This window comes from Leptodactylus fuscus, chromosome 7 (assembly GCF_031893055.1).
Source record: "Leptodactylus fuscus isolate aLepFus1 chromosome 7, aLepFus1.hap2, whole genome shotgun sequence".
NCBI classification, from domain to species: domain Eukaryota; kingdom Metazoa; phylum Chordata; class Amphibia; order Anura; family Leptodactylidae; genus Leptodactylus; species Leptodactylus fuscus.
The window spans coordinates 35,223,877-35,245,174 of record NC_134271.1 but is presented as its reverse complement, the minus strand read 5'-3'; the positions used below and the strand labels follow the sequence as shown (position 1 = coordinate 35,245,174).

Sequence of the window (21,298 nt, the reverse complement as noted above, 5' to 3'; positions counted from 1 at the left end):
AAAATGAATGGATGCAGCCGGCGCGCAGGGGGTTACGCGGCTGGGCGCCAGCACAAGCTGTGTGCTGGCTACATCCATTCATTCCTATGTGACCTAGCTAACATTGTTAGCTTTTCCCACAATGCTTGGCCAGCAGCAAAGCATTGTGGGAAATAATCTCCGACCTCAATCCCGCCTAAAAAGATCGGGATCGGAATTCGCTCAACCTTAGTGGTCCCTATATTAGTATTGTAAAAGATCATGACAATTGAACCAGTACATGGAGAAAGTGAGTCCAAGATTATAGACGCCCCAACACTTAAATATTGATAGACAAAATATATTGCTAGTATAATGAAATTATACAAGTATACAATCTTCCAATATACTTCATGTATCAATTCCTCCTAGTTTTGTAGATCTCTGCTTTCTTTCATTCATTCTGCTTACTTCCACTGGTTTAAAATCAGTCCATGGTCATAAACCTAATGACAATACCTTGCAGAGGTGATTTTACAGTTTCCAAATATGCCTCTGTTATTCAGGTTTGGAGCCCCATTTTCATGTAAAGCTTCTTTTCATATGCAAATCATGGAAGTTTGGTGTGCTTTAGCTTGCTTGGTCATTGGTATCAGCTGAAGATTCCAGGTAAAGCACTTCTCCCCCAATTTGTATATTAATAAAATATTGATTTACATGAAAATAGAGCCTCAAGGCTGTATAACAGAAGCATGTTTGGAAACTATAGATTCACCTCTATGTGGTACTGTCAGGGTTTGCAGTGAAAGGAAATTATATTGCCATGATAGAATGCACTTATTCAGGGCCACATGGTGGCTCAGTGGTTAGCACTGCAGCCTTGCAGCGCTGGAGTCCTTGTGTTCATATCCCGCCAAGGGCAAAAAATCATCTGCAATGAGTTTGTATGTTCTCCCCGTATTTGCTTGGATTTCCATCCCATATTCCAAAAAAAAAAAAAGACCTACTGATAGGGAAAAATGTACATTGTGATCCATATATGGGGCTCACAATCTACCTTACTGGAAAAAAAAAAGCATGCCCTTATTTAGCATAAATGTTCAGCATGGCTGATACAGATGTAGCAGTTAATGATCGCAGGGGGATTGCACTCAGAGATATTTGTGATATTGTATTGTGCTGCCTGGGAATTCATTTGAATTGCAGGGTTGTCCATGTGTGTATTTGCATTGCACGGCCTGCTTGGCAATTCATATGAATTGGCAGGAAGCTACTGCCTCCTCTGTTCCCTCCTGTCCCCTCTTTTGCTTCCTATGATGAAAAAAACAATGCCTGGTATGGCTGGTACTGTATGTTTTAGAGTAAGGTCCACATGAATGTCAGGACCCAAGGATGCCCAGCAGAACACTGTACAGAGTATGATAATGCCAATCCTAGCATGCCATCTTTCTGGTGACTATTCTTCCCCAAGTGAGAGACACACACTTACTACATGTATGCATAATAAGAAAAAATGTGATTCATTAGAGCAGGATATTTCTTCTATTGCTCATGGTCCAGTTCTGATGCTCATCTTACTGTAACTCATGACTAGGGAGTTGTACAGAGCACATACAGGACAGCACAATTTATTTTCTATTGACTTCATATAATGCATGTCTCTGTATGAAATAGGTACAGTATTGATGCCACACTACAGCTCCATACAACTAAGAAGGTGTAATAAAGTAGTATGCATAAGGTTTTATTGGAATTGCTAACTGTATTATAAATATAAATGTACTTGGCGTGGTTCTCACTAAAATGCAAGTTCTGTGTATTCTGCATTTCCCCTTCTGTCTATGTGAATTTCCGCTGAATGATCTGGTTTCCTCTCTGGCAGGTTAATGAGCTTCCTGAAAGCTTTGCTGTGTTAGGAACAGATGTGCTTGAATAAAGATCAGGCCGAATAATTCTGCAGACTATTTTGGCACTGTATACATGGAGGAACAGAAAGTGCAAGGATAATCAATCTGCCCTTTATTTCCTCGCCAGCAAATAAGAAAATACCCCATGCTTTTATCTAAGGGAGATTTACACTGCAGGCTCTGGCGGCTGTCAGTTGTTTAGTTGGAATTAATAAAAGTAACATTTTATGTTTATTTATACGACTAAAAACCTGAAAGCTGAGCGAAAACTGTCATCATGTATGATGTAAATGGAGAGTGTTCTGCTTGTATCAGTTATTTTGACAGTTTTACAGTCCATTGTTCTGATTCTCTGATGGATCAAAAAAAAAGTACTGTATAACTGTAGTAAAAAGCTAGCCCCCACAAAATAAGGGCTAGTTCACATGGGGCGCAGTATGGCGGATTTTGGTCCTGATCGTGACGCGAGAAGCTGCGTCAGAACAGGACTAGAGATGAGCGAACAGTAAAATGTTTGATATTCGTTTCGAGTAGCCCCTCAATATTCGACTACTCGAATCGAATATTGAATCCTATTATAGTCTATGGGGGGAAAATGCTCGTTTCAGGGGTAGGCAACATTCGATCAAATTATACTTACCAAGTCCACGAGTGAGGGTCGGGCTGGAACCTCCGAGAAGTCTTCTCCGTGCAGCGTCCCCGCAGCATCTTCCAGCTCTGAATTCACTCTGCCAGGCATCGGGCCTGGGCAGAGACGACTGCGCATGCCCGCACTACAAGAAAATGGCCGCTTACAGTCAAGCATGCGCAGTCGCCTCTGCCCAGGCCCGATGCCTGGCAGAGTGAATTCAGAGCCGGAAGATGCCGCGGGGAAACTGCACGGAGAAGACTTCTAAAGGTAGGAGAAGAACCAGAATGCTATACAGTCGGCCAATCAATGCTGGTTCTGCATCAAATTTTTCCATTCGAATAGCGAGTGGTACTCGATCGAGAACGAGTATTTCGAATATCGTAGTATTCGATCAAATACTTACTCGATCGAATACTACTCGCTCATCTCTAAACAGGACCAAAATGCAACTGTCACGACTTCCGACAATCGCAGCTTCCCGCTCCGGAGTAGGCCCAAATGAATGGTGGACGCCAGGGCTGAACCAGCCGCGGAATCCGCCTGAAGAAAGGGCAGTTCGCTTCTTTTTTCCGTGAGTGGGAACATAATGCTCACGGAAAAAAGTAAGCTAGCTCTCTACATAGACCTCTATTGTGAGGGAGCGGATTTGATGTGGAATCAGCGCTAAAATACACCCCCTCTTGCCCCGTGTGAAAGAGCCCTAAGGGGTAAGACTCCACAAAGCAGAGCATAGCAAAAAGGTGCTGCAGGAAAAATGCGGTGGCAACGCACTGCGGTTCTTTCCATAGCGCTTGGCACAGAAAGTTTACTTCAATTATACCTATAGAGTAGCAATCAAGTAGAGCAGATGAAAGTCCTTGAGACCGAAACATTCGGACTTTGACATTGAATATCCAGATGCTCTATTTTTTTGATTGGCTGTGTGTTTAATTTTTTTTTATATGAAATTATGGAATAAAGTTTTTTCATACATTGAATTTTGGTGTGCTGAAGTATTATAATACAATTCCATAGGTATAATGGACATGCTACAATTTCCAAAATTGTAATGGTTTTGGAAATCGCAGCGTGTCTGTGGTGCGTATTTTCCCGCATTGTGGGGATGGGATTCACCAAGTCGGGCCTCAGCCTAAAAAAGGTTATCTTTTTTTAAAAAAATTGAGGGTCTAAGCTTAAGATAGGCCAACAATTTTAGATCAGCAAGGAGCCTCGCAGATGGGCTATTTCTTGGGGCTCAGCTCTCTGCATTGTTTTCATCCTGACCCTAAGCTGCCCAGTTCCCAGAAGTTAAGGGCATTGCAGTGGTTACCCATTTAAATCTATGTGACACTATTGCAGTACCTGTAACCACAACTGCTAAGAGTAGGACAAGTGAGCAGCACAGCACAATGCAAGCGTCAAGAAACATCAGATCTGCACGGGTCCTAACTAGAGATGAGCGAACAGTAAAATGTTCGAGGTTCGATATTCGTTTCGAGTAGCCCCTCAATATTCGACTACTCGAATCGAATATCGAACCCTATTATAGTCTATGGGGGGAAATGCTCATTTCAGGGGTAGGCAACATTCAATCAAATTATACTTACCAAGTCCACAAGTGAGGGTTGGGCTGGATCTTCTCCTTGCAGCGTCCCCGTGGCATCTTCTGGCTCTGAATTCACTCTGCCAGGCATCGGGCTTGGGCAGAGCAGACTGCGCATGTCCGCACTACAAGCGGACATGCGCAGTCGGCTCTGCCCAGGCCCGATGCCTGGCAGAGTGAATGAAGAGCCGGAAGACGCCGCGGGGAAGCTGCACGGAGAAGACTTCTAAAGGTAGGAGTAGAACCAGCTTTGATTGGCCGACTGTATAGCATTCGGCCAATCAATGCTGGTTCTGTATCGAACTTTTACATTTGAATAGCGAGTGGTACTCGATCGAGTACGAGTATTTCGAATACCGTAGCATTCGATCAAATACCTACTCGATCAAGTACTACTCGCTCATCTCTAGTCCTAACAATTGGACCACCAATATTCTAAATTTTTTTAAGGGTGGATAAAAAAAATTCAAAAGTTAACACCATTACATATAAAATCTTTACAGTCAGAAAAAAGTTCATTGGATGTAAGTCTTATAATGAAAAGGACAATAAACGCTTACCCCCTGCTCATCCAACTTTAGGAGAGTCTCTGGTACTTTAGGAGAGTTAGAAGCCAGACGCAGACATTGCAGGTTAACTTCTGGTACAATATATTCAAGAAGCTTTTTAGGTGAAATTGCCCGAGAAGAATTTGGTCGTATGGAGGAAGGAAAAGCTTCTTCCAGGATGGACCCTCGAAGCGTCTTCAACTATAAGTAGAAATGTTAGCATATGGTTAAATAGTTCCTTAGTTTGTCAACCTTTCTCAGATCTGGTTATTTTATTTAAAGAGATACAAAACAAAAATTCCATTTCATGAAAACTAGAATGTCATCCTGTTAAGAAAATAGATAACAAGAGCTTTATTCCTACCTCAGTGGTTCGGAATATGATTCTGTAGTTATACTGGACACCATTGGCACCTTCTCTCTCATCTCTCCGTAAGCTGATAGCCACAGGCCCCAATCTTTCATCATTTCCAAAAAAATTCTGATGTTCTGGTAAAATAAAACCCAAATTCTTGTAAATATTTTTTATAACTAAGTGATTATGTAAAGTGCTTAACCATTAAAAGATACTGACCTTTTCCATAAAAATACTTTCGGTAATACAATGCACCCAGGTCTTGATATTCCACAAAGTAGCTGCTATCTCTTATCCTCTCTCTAGCTTCTTCTAACACTGATACAGAGGCATTGGGTCCACGAACTGGAAAACTGATAAGTGGTGCATGGATAGATGAAACAGTACAAAAATCCCATCCTTGATCTTTTTGGCCTTCTGCTTCCTCTCCTCCTACCTCATTGCGAAAATATGGACAGCTAAGCAATAGCTCATTGTCTTTTCCATCTCCAGGGTCACCTGGATCTTCCGGGGATGACAAAGATCTTCTGGGTGAGGAATTAGTCCTGATCTGAGAGGCAGCTGATGCCCCGCTTCTTACATTTTTTCGAACTTCTGATTCTCTCCTTCGAAAAGGATCAAACAGTATACTCTGGATGTCATGATGAGCAAAACTTCTTGGTCGGGGAGCTACAGGATCCCCTTCAGGAGGTCTCTCTTTTACGTCATGGGCCAATGGCCCTTGGCTGTTTCCAGCCAGCCCAAGCAGTATGAATGGATCTTTAAAACGTGGGGCAGATGGGCTTCCAGATCCTTTATCACGAGGATCAAACTCTGACTCTGAAAGGGAACGTGCTCCCCCGTTGTGCCTGTTGTTTCCAGAGGATATTAATGACTTTGATTCACGAGGGCTCTTGTGAGGGGAGGAGCGAGATGCAGGTTGGCGGAGCTTACGCACAAAGAGGTCATCGGACTGCATCTCATGAGGAGGAACTCATTGATGATAGTTGAAAGGTTCCAGGTCTTCAAATGTTTGGAAGAATTTCTCTGGTGATTTTGCTATTTCCACCTGTCCTCTTTTCTTTGTGCTTCTTATATAGGTTTCTTGGCATGTGCTGTGTTTTCTTATGTTTTTAGCAGGTATTTACTATGAATTTCCGTTTCTTCATATAACAGCTTGTTTGTTGTTTTTCATTATGTACTTGATTTTTTTGTCTTGGTTCTTTCTCTTATTTTCACATGCTGTACTAGCTGCATTGACTTTACTTTGTTTTCCTATTGTACTTGGTTCCTCTTACCGCTTTTTTATTTTGGCCACTTTTTTCTTTCATCCTCTTTTTTTGCACCTTTATTAAATGGATCCAGTCCCTTGTGCTTTATCGTGTAAATCCTAACCAGAATATAGATGGCAGCGAACAGTGTATTGTTTCCACATCCAGATCAAGCTATTCTAAATGTCCAAAAAACAGTTCAGAACTAAAGAAAAAAAACAAAACAGAAAACAATGAACGTATTAGTGGATGAGATCTTTAAATGTATAACAATGATAATTATTTCCTATTGAAATGTTATAGAAGGAATCTTAAACAAGTCATATATAATATGGCCCACATACAGAGGACAACAAAAACACTTGCGGACTGTAGGTGAATCTGGCAAGTCAGGCAGGCCCACAATGCACTTTCTGTCTGATTTGCATATCTATAAAAAGATGATTTTCTCTGCAATTTTTCCTTGGTATGTGACCATGAAGCCTATTAAAGGTTTCTACACAGGACTCGAGTATATACTCGAGTATAAGCCAAATTTTTCAGCAGTTTTTGTGCTGAAAAAGCCCCCCTTGGCTTATACTCGAGTCAGCAAAAAAAAAATTTTTTTTTATTTATTTATTTATTTTTTTAGGGGGGTGGTCTATGACCAATATCAATGTATAGAATCTCCAATAAAATAGTGGGGAAAAAAAAGGAGCTTAAAAAAAATTAAAAAAAAAAGTTCTAAATCACTCCTTTCCCTAGAATAAACACTGTGAGACACAAACACATTAGGTATCCCTGTGTCTGAAAATGCCCGGTCTACTGAATATAGGGGATCTGCAGTGCTCCTCTTCCTTCAGAAAGGGATTAATAGGAGCACTGCAGATACGCTATATTCAGCCACGCTGAATTCCAAGTGGGGGGAAAAAAAAGCAGTCCTCAAGCTCAGGGAAGGGGCAGACAGACAACCAAAACACCCCCTCCCCTTTCCCAGCACCTACTGCACCCAAAAACTCCGACCATTTTAATTTTTGAGATTTTCCAGTAGCTGCTGCATTCCCCCCCCCCCCCTTCCTCGGCTTACACTCCAGTCAATAAGTTTTCCCAGTTTTTTTGTGGTAAAATTAGGGGGTCGGCTTATATTCAGGTCGACTTATACTCGAGCATATATGGTATTTTTGGTTTGGGATGCATTTTGGTTATGACAGGGGTATAGGGGTAAAGTTGCTGTCAGGTAAACATCTATTTGGGTAGATTGAGTTTCCAGTGCTGTGGAGTCAGATTCATAAAGTCAGGACTACCTTTGGATGGATTCAGAGTCATAAAAATATATACTGACTCTTTAGTATCAAGAGGGAATTACAAATTATTTTACATTATATTATGCAATTATTGATATTGCATTGTGAATTAGGTACATTTTTATTGTATATTTGCCATATTAAACATTCTAGTTTTTACTGAATTACAGGAGTTTTACTACTCTTGTCTGACAATGACTGTAAGCTTATGAATGTTTCAGAGCAGGGGTCAGGTTTGGGCTTGGTAAAAATAAAGGGCGGTTGAGTGGGTGGTTTGGCCTATGAACTCCACAGTTCTGGTAGTTTAAGATATTTTACTTTTCTGAACTTTTTGACATTTTAGTATTTAGTTACATCTATTTTACATTACAGAAAACGAACAGGAGCAAAGGTAGTAATGCACAAACTGTATTTGCACCATGAAGGAGATCAGACTGAATATTCAATAATCCTTGCAAATTTAGCATGGTCACATTTCACATTCTCTTAGACAATACTTTTTTTCTTAGTTGAGAGCGTCCCATATTAGAGGAACAAACAACATTTCTACATTGTCTGTATAAGTTCTGCAGCTATGAATGGAGCTAATGAGACTTGAAAGAATCCATGGAAAAGAATACTCTTCCCCTCAGACAGCAGGGAGCGGCCTGGCAAGCTATATGTAGCTGTATACAGTGATAAAGGTTCTTTTGTATAGGAAATCCAGTAGACATATCACAGATGAAAACTGAGCTGTACAAAACAGGAAGAGTCAACTTGTTGTTTGTGGATGTTGTAGAGGCTTCCAAATTTCAGTATCTATTTTATATGTCATTTAAATTCCACTACTAGCCATTATACGTAACATTTATGGCAATTTAGCTAACGGGGTGTTATGGTCAATTTCGACCATGACATATGCGCCCATAGCTTGCCATCACATCCCATCTTGCCAAGACAAAAAGATTTTAATATGTAAGAAAACAACTGAAAGTATTAAGGATTTGAAAACCCTCAATAATAGAACCCCCTCACTATGTAATAAACGAAAAACATAATTGGCATAGCTATGGTTGAACATGTATTTATCCCTTACAAATAAACCCAGTACACAGTAATGGAAAAAAAAAAATCACTGTGTTTTGATCCCCAAAAATAGTTTAAAGGGAGTCTATCACTGCCAAAAAGTAGTTTTTACCTAAACACATGTTAGCATTACAAAGGCTATTCTACTATTGCCTTTCCTTCTTTTTCTTCTCCCCGACATTTATTCTAAAAATGCTTTCTTTTCTTTCTTACGCAAATAGTTCTCACGGAGCACCTTAGGCATTCCCCAAGGCCTCCAGGCGCCCCTCACATCATGCCTTTTACACCGGCCCTCCACTGCTTGTGCTCCATCTCTCCTCCTCCTTCCTGGAAATTGGGCTAGGCAATGGCCACTGACGCTGTGCTGTTCAAGCCGAAATCTCAGGCATGTGCAATACTGCTCCAGGCAGAGCGTACTGCGCATGTCCAAGCGGCCACTTTGGTGTGGCCGACTACATGACCGTACTGCACCTGCAAAAGAACTGAGCACACCAAAATGGCCGCTCGGACGTGTGATTTTTGGAAATTATAGACTCCCTTTAAAGTATTTTTGGGGCAGAGTTGATCAAGAAAACAGTGATTTTTTTCCCATTATTGTGTTCTGGGTTGATTTGTAAAAGGTAAATACATTTTCGACCATAGCTATGCCAATTATATTTTATTTTTGAGGGGGGTTTCTTTCACACTTTATTCATGACTAACTATAAAATCTTCAACTATAGGAAAGATAAAGAAAATTGCACTTCCGAATATGTTTTAGAATATCTTACTCTTATTGACCCTGCTAAACTGTATGTCCATAAAAAAAGACAGCTGGTAAATGTTAGCAGTCATATATGCAGATATATGCAGATAAGATATTTTATTTACTTCCCATTTCTTATACAGGAGCAATGTGTTCCACCGTTCTGTTAAGAGGTTATCAACACATCAATCCTTGTTACATAGGACTCTATTCTCTATCTGAAACACACTAGCACATACACCTGGGCCAACTTCATAGACCGTCAATTATCTTAAATATTTGGAGACCAATGCAAATGAAGATATCTGCGTTCATGATGTACGTCACGCCTTCCGCCATTAAATAGGAAACAGCATTGGCATTAGTTGCGTGCAAGATGCTACGAAGTGCAGAGTTGTCAGATTTTGAGAAAGGGGTAATTGTCAATACTTAATACTGTAATGGTCGATACTTAAGGGATATAGCAAGCGAACTGAATTACCCAAAATCGACAGTGACCTATGTGATTACGAAGTGGAAGGAGAAGGGTGATTGTCGGAATGTGTTCCGAGTCCGTAGACCTCCAAAACTGGGAGATACTAGAGACCAACAAGTACTGGCCAGAGAAACCGCACCCAACCGATGGTTCATATACACCGGGAGTTTCACCAGGCATCCGAGAGTAGTGTGTTGATCAATACCATCTGTAAGGAAGCATCTGCTGGGTTATACCAACTATTCAATATGAATAAATGTTTTTCTATTCTACCATTGGTGTCCAAATACTTATTGGTAGACAGTGTAGTATAAATTTATAGCTTTGAAGGAAACTGGAGAATCGAGACAAAACCCACAGAACCAAGGGGTGAAAAGTTAGACTTCAGGCAGATTTTGTCTATGGTGGGATATAGGACACTGATGCTGAGGACACACTGATGATACACGGCCTGCGAAAACTGAACACTGAGCCGTACCACAAGTTACACACAGTTGTGTGCATGGTGCCTAGAGCTGGGGAAACACAGGAAAGACACACTGCTTGACTTCTATCAGGGAAACTCCGCAACCTGTTTTAATGAAACGTGCTGTGCCAAATAAGTCCCAAAAACAAATGATATTGGGAGTTTTTGCTGTACACACCTGCAGGAACACATGTGGGTATCCAACAGCAAACACATGGTTGCCATCTTGCTGTTTGCAGGACTAGTGTGTCCCCAAGCATAATAGACTTGCTGCCACCTGCTTCTTGCTCAGGTAAATATAACATTTAATTCTGTAAATCCCATTTATTGGTCTAAAAGCAGGAACAGAGAAAATAGCCTGAGAAAGATACATAAACTTGTAATGAATTTCTAAACTATGTTCCTTAGTCTAAATGTTATGCAACTGTGGTTTGAAAAAGGAGAACAAATAGTGTTGGAAAGATGTGGGGTCACTTTGAGTGAGCCTAACAAAATATATCAGATCATTGCTTAAAGAAGACATTTCATGTCCTCAGAGATGTGCGGTATTACATAGAAAGTTCAGCGCACTGTCGGCTTTCCCAGTATGTGGCCCGATATGGTGCCATTAGTTTTGGCATCAGAACGGTGGACCTTATAGCCTAGTGTCACTGCTGGGGTGTGATAAACACCCCCCCAAACAGTATTCTTCCATAGGTTTGTACTGTCAGGGGGAAGGGTGTTACTCGCAGCCCAGTGATGATGCTGTAAGGCTCACTTTTCTGACATTATTTTCGGCATCAATATCTCCAGCACTGGGGCGCATACTAGGAATACGAGAAAAGGCTGAATTCAGTGCACTGTCGGATTTGGAGCCGCACATTTCTGAGGACATGAAAGGCCATCTTTAATTAAGTTCTACAAGAGTTGATATTGATGGTGTATCTGCAGAACAAGTCAATGATATCAGATCGGTGGCAGAAATATAAGTTGAAGCTCCTGGGCTCCAATGCAAAATCTGTGATGGAAACCCTTCCAACCTTGTGCCATTAGAAAAATAGCATATTGTCTGTGGCCCCTCAGGATCCAGGACCTGGTAGCAAATGTTACTACTGCACTCCCTATACCTATGCCTAGGATAGGAAGGATAAGCCATCAATATTAACCCTCGGAAACCCCTTTAGACTGCAATTTTTTATGAGCTGTTCTTCAAGGAATATCTCATTTTAGGCATAATGGAAAGTGTGAAAATACAAGACAATGTCAGAGAATATCACAGTTCCTAAAGTCCATCATGTAGATTATCAGACAATTTGATGTAACTTTATACTAGGGAATTAAACCTATACATTATATTCAATAACTTGTATTGTACCCAGTGATCCAGTGTCCCCTACCATTGTCTGGGAGAAGTGTAATTGCTTCTTTAATTTTTCATTCTATTAGTAGCCACTCCTGGCTTTGGCTTAAAAAATGCAGCAAAATCTGCAACACAAAAAGCAGCTTTCCTGCAATGTGGGGCCTTAGCCTTAGGGTGCATTCACACTGAGTAAACGCTAGCTTATTCTGAACGTAAAACACGTTCAGAATAAGCGGCGTCTAAAGCAGCTCCATTCATTTCTATGGGAGCGGGGATACGAGCACTCCCCATAGAAATGAATGGGCTGCTTCTTTCACTCCGTGCAGTCCCATTGAAGTGAATGGGGAGTGCCGGCGTGTACGCTCCGGCATGAGCAGAGCTTGCCGTATACGTCGGCACTCCCCATTCACTTCAATGGGACTGCACGGAGTGAAAGAAGCAGCCCATTCATTTCTATGGGGAGCGCTCGTATCCCCGCTCCCATAGAAATGAATGGAGCTGCTTTAGACGCCGCTTATTCTGAACGTGTTTTACGTTCAGAATAAGCTAGCGTTTACTCAGTGTGAATTCACCCTTAGACACTTTTTTGTAAAATTGACTGAAACAGGGAGAGCTTAGTGCGGCATTGAAGAAGGAAGTTGCCGCTGCAGGCCGGCATTACATCAAATATATTTCTGTCAAGGAGTAAGCCAGCTAATAGCAGGTATATACCAAATGTATCCAGCATCAGTCACTGTGATAAATCTAGCACACTTTTAGAATGCCTAGTCTAAGTCTGAACTACCAAAAATTTGTATATTAACTCAGATTTTCAGTCTGTCAGCCATTCCTTTAAATTTGATCAGTGCCATAGAAATTAATAAGATTAATAAGATTTGTTGATGAACCATGTATGAGTCATGAATAGCGGTGCATTGAGGGGCCACAAAATACACCACTCCCACATAAGGAGACTAAATCTACACTGCAGCTTTAAGGCATTTTTTAAGCCCCAGCCAGAATTGTATGCAGCAGGAAGGAGAAGTATAAGTCCTTAAAGCTGAGGCCCCACGTTGCGGAAAAACAGCTTTTTTTGTTGCAGATTTTGTTGCGGATTTTTGAGCCAAAGCCAAGCATGGCTACAAAAGTAATTGGAACTATACACGAAGTTCTTATACCTTTCTCATACCTTTCCCTCAATCCACTCCTGGCTTTGACTCAAAAAAATGCAACAAAATCTGCAACTAAAAAAGCTGTGTTTCCGCAACGTGAGTCTTTAGCCTAAAGGGGTATTCCAGCTCCAAATTGATTTTTCATACCGATGACCTATTCATAGGACAGGTGATCAGAATGAAATCTGTGGGGCGCCGAAACCTGGACCCCCTCACAAATCACCTGTTCTAGCAGCCTCCAGGTACACTCCTATTCACGTAATAGTAGGAGCAATGCAGTACCACATCCACTAGAGAGATTTCTTACATGCTCTGGGTTTTTTCGATGCCAGACCAGGTTGTTCTGACCCCGGGATATCAGGATATATGATAGGAACCACCACCTGGCTCCAGGTCACTTTGCCTCCTCCTTCCTCTCCTGTTTTCCCAGGTAGTTACTTGTGATATGGGAGTTGGCTTTACTATAGTCTCCCAGTCCCTGTAGCACTAACTAGCTGTGAAAGCGAGAAAGGAGGGGAGTGGCAGAGTGACCCTAGGGACTGGTGGTGGTTCCGATCATGTGACCCAGGGACAGAACTAAGCATGAACCCCCAGGTACACCATTAAAATACCCCAATGTCTTTATAATAAATCTCCCTGGACAACTTCTCCTTCCATTTGAATCCACTATATTTGACAGGCTTATTAGAAGGGCCAGATCTGTCTTGCGGAGCCCCCTGGACCCAGTACAGGTGTTGGGTAACAGAAGGATACTGTCTGTGGTGAGTTCCATGCTGGAGAACAATTTCCATCCCATGTATGAGACTGTGACAGCATTGGGCAGTACTGTCAGTGACCGACTGCTTCACCCCAAGTATGAGAAGGAGCTATCGGAGATCCTTCCTCCCAACCGCGGTCAGGCTATATAATCAACATCAGGCTAAGCAAAGATCACTCCGCACAGAGAACTGAATCATCCTGAGTCTTTCTTTTTCTTTTCATTGCTATGACACCTAGTATCTTTTCTATCTGCCATGAGCTTGTATATATTCTTTCTTGTAATATATTATGCTGCTGTAATACACTGAATTTCCCCATGGTGGGATTATTAAAGGATTATCTTATTGGATTCAGCTTAAAAAAAAAAAAAAAAAAAAAAACTATCAAAAAATTACTAAAAACTTATTACTGTAAATGTCAGCAACTGTAAATTATTTGTGGTTTAAAATTCTGCATTATTATTATTATTGAGGTCAGTCTGGGACTATTTAGAATATTCTATATTCTGATTCTAAGTGCATAGCAAATAGTATTAACATTGCACTGAATTCATCTAGATATAGCAGGCATGTACTGTGAAAATCTGTGTTAGCGATTTTATATATATATATATATATATATATATATATATATATATATATATATATCTGTTATCATTTCTGGTGTTGTGATGTGTGGGCTAAATGTGTAATAGAAAAGATTAAAATCTAAATGAACTGATGGTCATATAAGCAGATATTGCAACTGAGAGCAGTATACCAAAGAAGAACGGTATAGATCAGTATAGTCTAGGCTGGCATCTTTAACAAGATGAATAAAAAGTTCCATCTATGGCCGATTGTTCATAGACTTTGTGATGACATATTTCCTTCCGTTTTCTGTTACAGTATACATTGTGTTCTGTTCTATTTGCATATGCAATGTGAAAATAAAGTATGTAGTAAGATTTGGATATTGTAACATTTAAAGGAACAAAAAGATGAAACAAATCTTATATTAAAGGAGCTTTCAGGATAAGTCATCAGTATCAGACCCTGCAATGATCAGCTGTTCTGGCTGCCTCTGGGTGTCAGATTCTGTACAGGGGACAATGCTGGAAACAATAGGGATCGTCCACTGTATAATGTCCATGCTGGGGTGCTATTGTTGTGCTCCTATTCACTTCAATAGGCATACAGCTAATACTGCAGAGCTTCTGATGCCTGGAGACAGCCAAACAACTGACTGGTGTGGGGTTCAAGAGTCGGACTCCCCCTCCCCCAATCACATACTGATGACCTATATTCAGGTTATCAACCATTGGAGAGATGAGCAAATTGATACCTTAGTTAAATTACATTTCTTCAGATAAAACTAAACATGGACAAATTCTGTAATTTTTAGATACAATCGATGCAATTGTTTTATTTGACCTTCTTTAATTATGGCAAATGATAGGAAAATCTGCAACCAGAAAATAAGAAAGAAAGCAACTATATATATATATATATATGTGTGTGTGTGTGTGTGTGTGTGTGTGTGTGTTTGCGTTTATAGCCTATCCTATTGTAATGGTGGATCATAAAACCTCACCCTTTAAATTCTATGAGAAAAACTGCTGCATAGAAAGATCTAAGATATCACCTTAGAGAAAAGAGGTAGTAAGTAACATGCATGGAAATAATAAAAAATAAAACTAATAATACAAAATTTGTATTTCCTCTCAATGTGTAATAAATCTGTTTGCAGAGATAGCACTGACTGCATAAAACTTCAGATAAAACAGCTGCTATGTCAGACAAAAAAGGCAAGTAACAAAAATATTAAAGTACCTTAAAACAGATCTCCTGTCTTGTACGTGAGACACATAAAGGTCGAGTGCGTGCGACAGAGGAAAACACCAGAACTTTGTGGTTCACCAGCAGTAGAGGGGAACTGAAATTTTACAGACAAGTAAAGGAGGAACCAAAATAATGAAGCCTGCATAAATAGAGTTATAAAACTAAGCAGAAGAATAATGTGGCTTGTGGCAATGTGCTACAGTCGTGGCTAAAAGTTTTATAGTTTTCGCAATGTTTGCTGCTTCATAGTTTTTAGATCTTTTAATCAAACACTCAATATTTGCAGTGTTGATTCTTATTTTTCAAGATTTCTGCAATTCTCTGTGGCATGTTGGATATCACATTCTGGGCCTAATCCTGCTTTATGGCAACCCCACAATAGTAAATGCTTTACTATTGGCACGACACAGGATTAATGGTGGCGTTCACCTTTTTATTTCCAGTCAGTATTACAGTTGTCCCAAAAAGTCTGAATGGGGCTTCGGAGAAAATACATTTACCCCAGTCCTCTACACTCCAATCCTGGTATCTCCTGCAGATTTCAGGGACCTGAGTCCTGTGTTATACTAAGGCCGGGTTCACACGGAGTTACGTGCCGCGAGATTTGGCACGTAGACGCCGCGTGACCCTTTGCGTGCCGTACACGCTCCCATTCATTTCAATGGGAGCGGGGAGCGTATGCGCCGCGCTAGTTTGCGGCCGTGCATTTATTCACGGCCGCAAACTAGCGCGGCGCATACGCTCCCCGCTCCCATTGAAATGAATGGTAGCGTGTACGGCACGCAAAGGGTCACGCGGCGTCTATGTGCCAAATCTCGCGGCACGTAACTCCGTGTGAACCCGGCCTAACAGTGAAGTATCCTGAGACCATTCATGTTTGGGGTTGCTTCTCATACTTAGGGCATTATTACCTATGTGGGGGGAACTATTATCTATAGAGGGCTATTAATTGTGGGGAAGATAATTAGGATATTATTACCTATGTGGGAAGGGGAACTATTACCTGTGGGGGCTGGGCACTATTTGAGACTATTACCTATGTGGGGGGACGACTATTAGAGCACCGTTACCTATGTGGGGGCACAAATTGAGCACTATTAGTTTGCTACCTCAATGGGTCGCAAGAGACCCACTGATGCTACACAATGACTTTAGCAGCAACTCATAGAGCTAGAGATACACAATGACTAGGCTAGAGCTACACAGTGACTAGGCTAGAGCTACACAGTGACTAGGCTAGAGCTACACAACGACTAGGCTAGAGCTACACAACGACTAGGCTAGAGCTACACAACGACTAGGCTAGAGCTACACAACGACTAGGCTAGAGCTACACAACGACTAGGCTAGAGCTACACAATGACTAGGCTAGAGCTACACAACGACTAGGCTAGAGCTACACAACGACTAGGCTAGAGCTACACAATGACTAGGCTAGAGCTACACAATGACTAGGCTAGAGCTACACAACCACTAGGCTAGAGCTACACAACGACTAGGCTAGAGCTACACAACCACTAGGCTAGAGCTACACAATGACTAGGCTAGAGCTACACAACGACTAGGCTAGAGCTACACAACGACTAGGCTAGAGCTACACAACGACTAGGCTAGAGCTACACAATGACTAGGCTAGAGCTACACAACGACTAGGCTAGAGCTACACAATGACTAGGCTAGAGCTACACAACGACTAGGCTAGAGCTACACAATGACTAGGCTAGAGCTACACAACGACTAGGCTAGAGCTACACAATGACTAGGCTAGAGCTACACAACGACTAGGCTAGAGCTACACAACGACTTTGACAGCAACTCATCTCATGGAACAAAGATCACCATGTTGCCCTGTGACTCCTTCACTAAGGTAAGTGAAAGGAGAATAGTCTTAAAAAGATCAAACAGTGCATAATTTTTTTGCAACATGCCGCTAGCGGAAAAAAGAACGCTAGCGGTCTCCATAGACCACCATTCTGAGGGGCCGATTATGACGTGGTTTACGTGCATTACATGTATTCTCTTTTACCGTCTGACCTTGCCGAGCTCTGACACCAGCCCTGTACATAAGGTACATTTTCCCTATGTTAGTGGCAAGCATGTTTTCATAAATGACAAGTGTAATGAATATAAATGATATATTATATTGTATTATAACATATTATATATGTGGACTACTGTTCAAAGTCGGAACATACAGCAATACAGATACAATTAGCAGTGGTGTACCTATTACTAAGACAGATTAAACCTTATGATATGGAATCCGAGTCTTCCCTTCACATGTTCATTCCCAGATACATACAGTATATCCTGTTGCAGCTATACATTTATGTTCACCTAACAGAAAGCTAGACTAAACCATAGCTATAGAATGAACAAAAAGTTTCTGTGGGATAAAGTGTGACCAATAGTGAAGATAACATCAAAGAAATTTCGATTAGCAGAAAAGCAGAATAAAGAGAGCGTGTCTTTATGTTCTATGAACTACTGAAATTATTGAAATACATAAAATTTTACAACAACTGAGCTTTTTTCCACTCTTTCCAGCTGTACAATAGGTATCCTGTTTGCAAAATGTCGCTTTTTATGATTGAAGTGTTTTATTTAAGTTATTTGTGTCAGAGGAGTTTGGTGAACATTTTTGTAAGATACTTTATTAGCCTATCTAACTTTCCTTTTCATAGAAAACAGGCTGTATCATTCTCCTTACCTAGGGCCTCCTTCACATGACTGTGATCAGTGTATGGATCACTGGTATCCATGCGTCATCTGTGTTTTTCACTAATTAATTCATTGAAATGAATGGAACGAGCCACAAATACAGGTATAGGACCAGCTCCATATTTTGCAGCTCTTCACAGCCTGGAAACACAGCTGCAAAAACTACGGCCGTGTGTACGGGCCCATAGAAATACATACGTCTGTATTTTGATCTGATGAAAGGTACGGTTGTATGAAGGAGGCCGAACTGAGCTGTTACTAGGTAAGTCCATACATATTTGTGTAGTAAATACACAGAGCTGAAGCATTTACCAAAGGGAAATGGTCAGTTCAAATGGCTGTATCTTTGGTTTTATACCACCTAGAAAAATGGTTCTGGTATCACAAGAAAGCGGAAGTACTAGCTATAACAGAACCTGAGATATCACTAACAACACACAGTTGGGAATGTGATGATGCATACAAAATACACATTCCCAACTTAGTTTTTAACTAGTGATATCTCTAATTCTTCTTTATCTAGCACTTCAATTCCAGCTTTTTTTCTAGGGTAGTATAAAACCAGAGATACACCTCTATGAAGTGACCTTATCCCCTTTGGTAAATGCTTCAGGTCTACAAGTTGCATTGGGTACAGGTGTAAGACTCTCCCTGGCAATGCTTAGTTAGATTATTGCTAAGGAGAACTTTACCGGCTGTTTTCTATTAAAAAGAAATTAGATAGGTTAATAAAATACATTACAAAAATGATCACCAACCCCTCCACTCCCTTCCCTAACACAACAGAAAACAAAATGAAAAAAATAAAATAAAACGGGAGATACTCTTTAAGCAGTATAGACACATGTTTGGACACATGTCCTTCTGTTTGTATCCTGAAGCAGTGTCTTAGAATTTGCTGTGTATCCCTGTTGCCGAAAGCTTTGTTGATCTATTGTGTGAACTGTGCTATTTCTAAGTGGATACGTATGTCCTTCCACCATGTATTTCTTCTATGCCCTTTTAGCTTTCACTGCAGTGGTGTAACTAAGGTCTTGTGGGCCCCTGGTGCAATCTTCTGTCCGGGGCCCCCTACCTCATCCCTATAGCAAATTCTTGATAGTGACAGTTATGGGTAGAAAGGAGTTTAATCCACCTTAGTGTGGTTAGGGTAATCTGTGGGTCTCCTTGACTTATGGGCCATATGGAAGCTGCAATCTCAATACTGATGCCAGTGCTTATGGGCCCTCTAAGGCTCCTGGGCCCAGGGCGACTGCACCCTCTGCACCCCCTCAGGTTATGCCCCTGTTCCACTGTTGCTACCCGAGGCCTCTGGGCCTTCCACTGTACATTCATTGCTGCTATAATAGTTAATATATGTCCTTCTGCTTGAATGTCTGAAAGCCTAAGCCTTGTATAAAGGTGTTCTTGGACCTGTATTCCATAGCTTGAGCTATGTATCTTGATCTGAATCTGAGTCATGTATCCTCTTCTGAGGCTTGAATTTGGGCACTATTTTGAAGACCTCATGTTGACACCTATGCTTCGCTTCCTGAATTGCAACAGAATACCACAGTGGAGATCAGGTAATAATATATAGATCAAAATATGACCAGCCATATTATCCCGGAATGGATAGCCATGGAAAATTATCAGCTCAATAACAATACAGGATACAATACCACCCCTCACTATAGCTGCCGGAGCCATAGTACAGCGGCAGGGTCTAGAAGAGCCTGGTCCTCCTCTTTACATGTGTTCAGAGCTGTTGTGTCTGATGGCAACCTGGGTGCCACAGTATAAGAATATGAGCAAGATCCATCTGGAAGGCACGCAGAGCCTAACGTATAACACATGCAACCATCTTATAAAGCAGTAAATTATACTGCGTCTTTTTCCAGTTGCAATGGACAACTGCTAGAGTTAGCTTCACAAAATGTCCATCACAGAGTAAAACATTGCTCCATTTCTGCTTTTAATCTTGCTGTTTATTGGATTCTGTATTCATACAAATGCTTTTGGCTTAATAGTTTGAAAAAAAAACAGGTTTTAACTCTGCAGAATTTATAGTTTAGCATGTAAACAATTTGCTTTATGTACTTGGCAAATTTTTAACCACAAGCAGCTAACTTCAGTGACTTACATATACCACAGCACCACATATGCTACACATATTCCATTATGCAGAACATTCACCATGTCATCACACACTCATGAGCTGCTCTGTCTTATATGGGCTGTTTTTACCTGTTTCATTAGATTTTATTGATAGCAGGTATTTGTGGGTTAAGCCAGTATTAGCAATAACAAGGCCCATCAATTCAGTTGGTAAAAGATAATGCACATTCATGAATATTTCATTCCATAAAATGCCTGCCTTTAGCGTGTTCGGGCTACATGCCATGTGTCTACTGTTTAATCTTTATGTTCATTTTAATAAATTGCCATTACAGCGATGTCATATATATATATCCCAAATGTAAAGCACCATGGAAAGAATGGTGCTATATAATAAACAATAATAATAATAATAATAATAATAATAATAATATATGCAACCGTAATGTTCTTATGAACTGTTATCTATAGATCAATTTATTCTATAGACAACATTCAATCTGGTTTGCTCCATCTCAGCTAAAAACATTTAACCCACACATAAACTATAGTATACAGGTAGACAGGTGTACCTAATAAAGTGGCCGGTGAGTGTATATAAGTCATACACAGCGAACATGGAATCAACTGATCCAATATTCTAACTGCTCCGTACCAAATCTGGTAGTATCCACCATGTTATGAGACGTATACTGGTTCACACAGACGTTATAAAATGTACCACGTCTCCGTCTGGCTCTGTATTCAATGGTTTAATAAGACACAGTTTGTTCCATCTGCTCATGGAAGAAGTGGTTGTCTTCATCCAATCATAACAATCGTCTTCCTTCCCAAGAAATGAATTTCTCCCAAGAGAATCTGATCATAATGTTGCTTTTGTTCTTTATTCAATACCCCAAATAAGCACACCTTGGGGATTAGGAGGTTGGATCCAGCTTTGCTATAGAACGTTACTAGATCTTATGACGTAAGTTATCCCCTTCACAATAAGATTCTCACTCAGTGTGACAAGTATTCTCACACAACCTCTGGGAACAACAGCAAGTGTGACCCCCATAGTGTAGATACGTGGGTACTCATTCTGTAGTATATAATCTCCAAAGCAGTAAACACAGGACACTCAGATCTGTTGGTATATGTGTCTGG

At 40.8% G+C, this 21,298-nt stretch overlaps 1 protein-coding gene across 4 annotated transcripts in view; it reads right to left on the bottom strand.

The window, feature by feature from the left end:
* The window catches only part of SIPA1 (signal-induced proliferation-associated 1), a 70,136-nt gene that overhangs the window by 20,269 nt on the left and 28,569 nt on the right, over positions 1 to 21,298 (bottom strand). For 3 of the 4 annotated variants that reach the window (XM_075281586.1, XM_075281589.1, XM_075281587.1), the window contains exons 2-4: positions 5,201 to 6,436; positions 4,991 to 5,115; positions 4,639 to 4,827 (exon numbers count right to left, since the gene is read on the bottom strand). In XM_075281586.1, coding sequence (XP_075137687.1) covers positions 4,639 to 4,827; positions 4,991 to 5,115; positions 5,201 to 5,939 — 1,053 coding nt within the window. In that variant the 5' untranslated portion in view covers positions 5,940 to 6,436. Of the gene's footprint in view, positions 1 to 4,638; positions 4,828 to 4,990; positions 5,116 to 5,200; positions 6,437 to 15,325; positions 15,350 to 21,298 lie in introns of those variants that run through there. The other variant, XM_075281588.1, reaches the window with a different exon arrangement.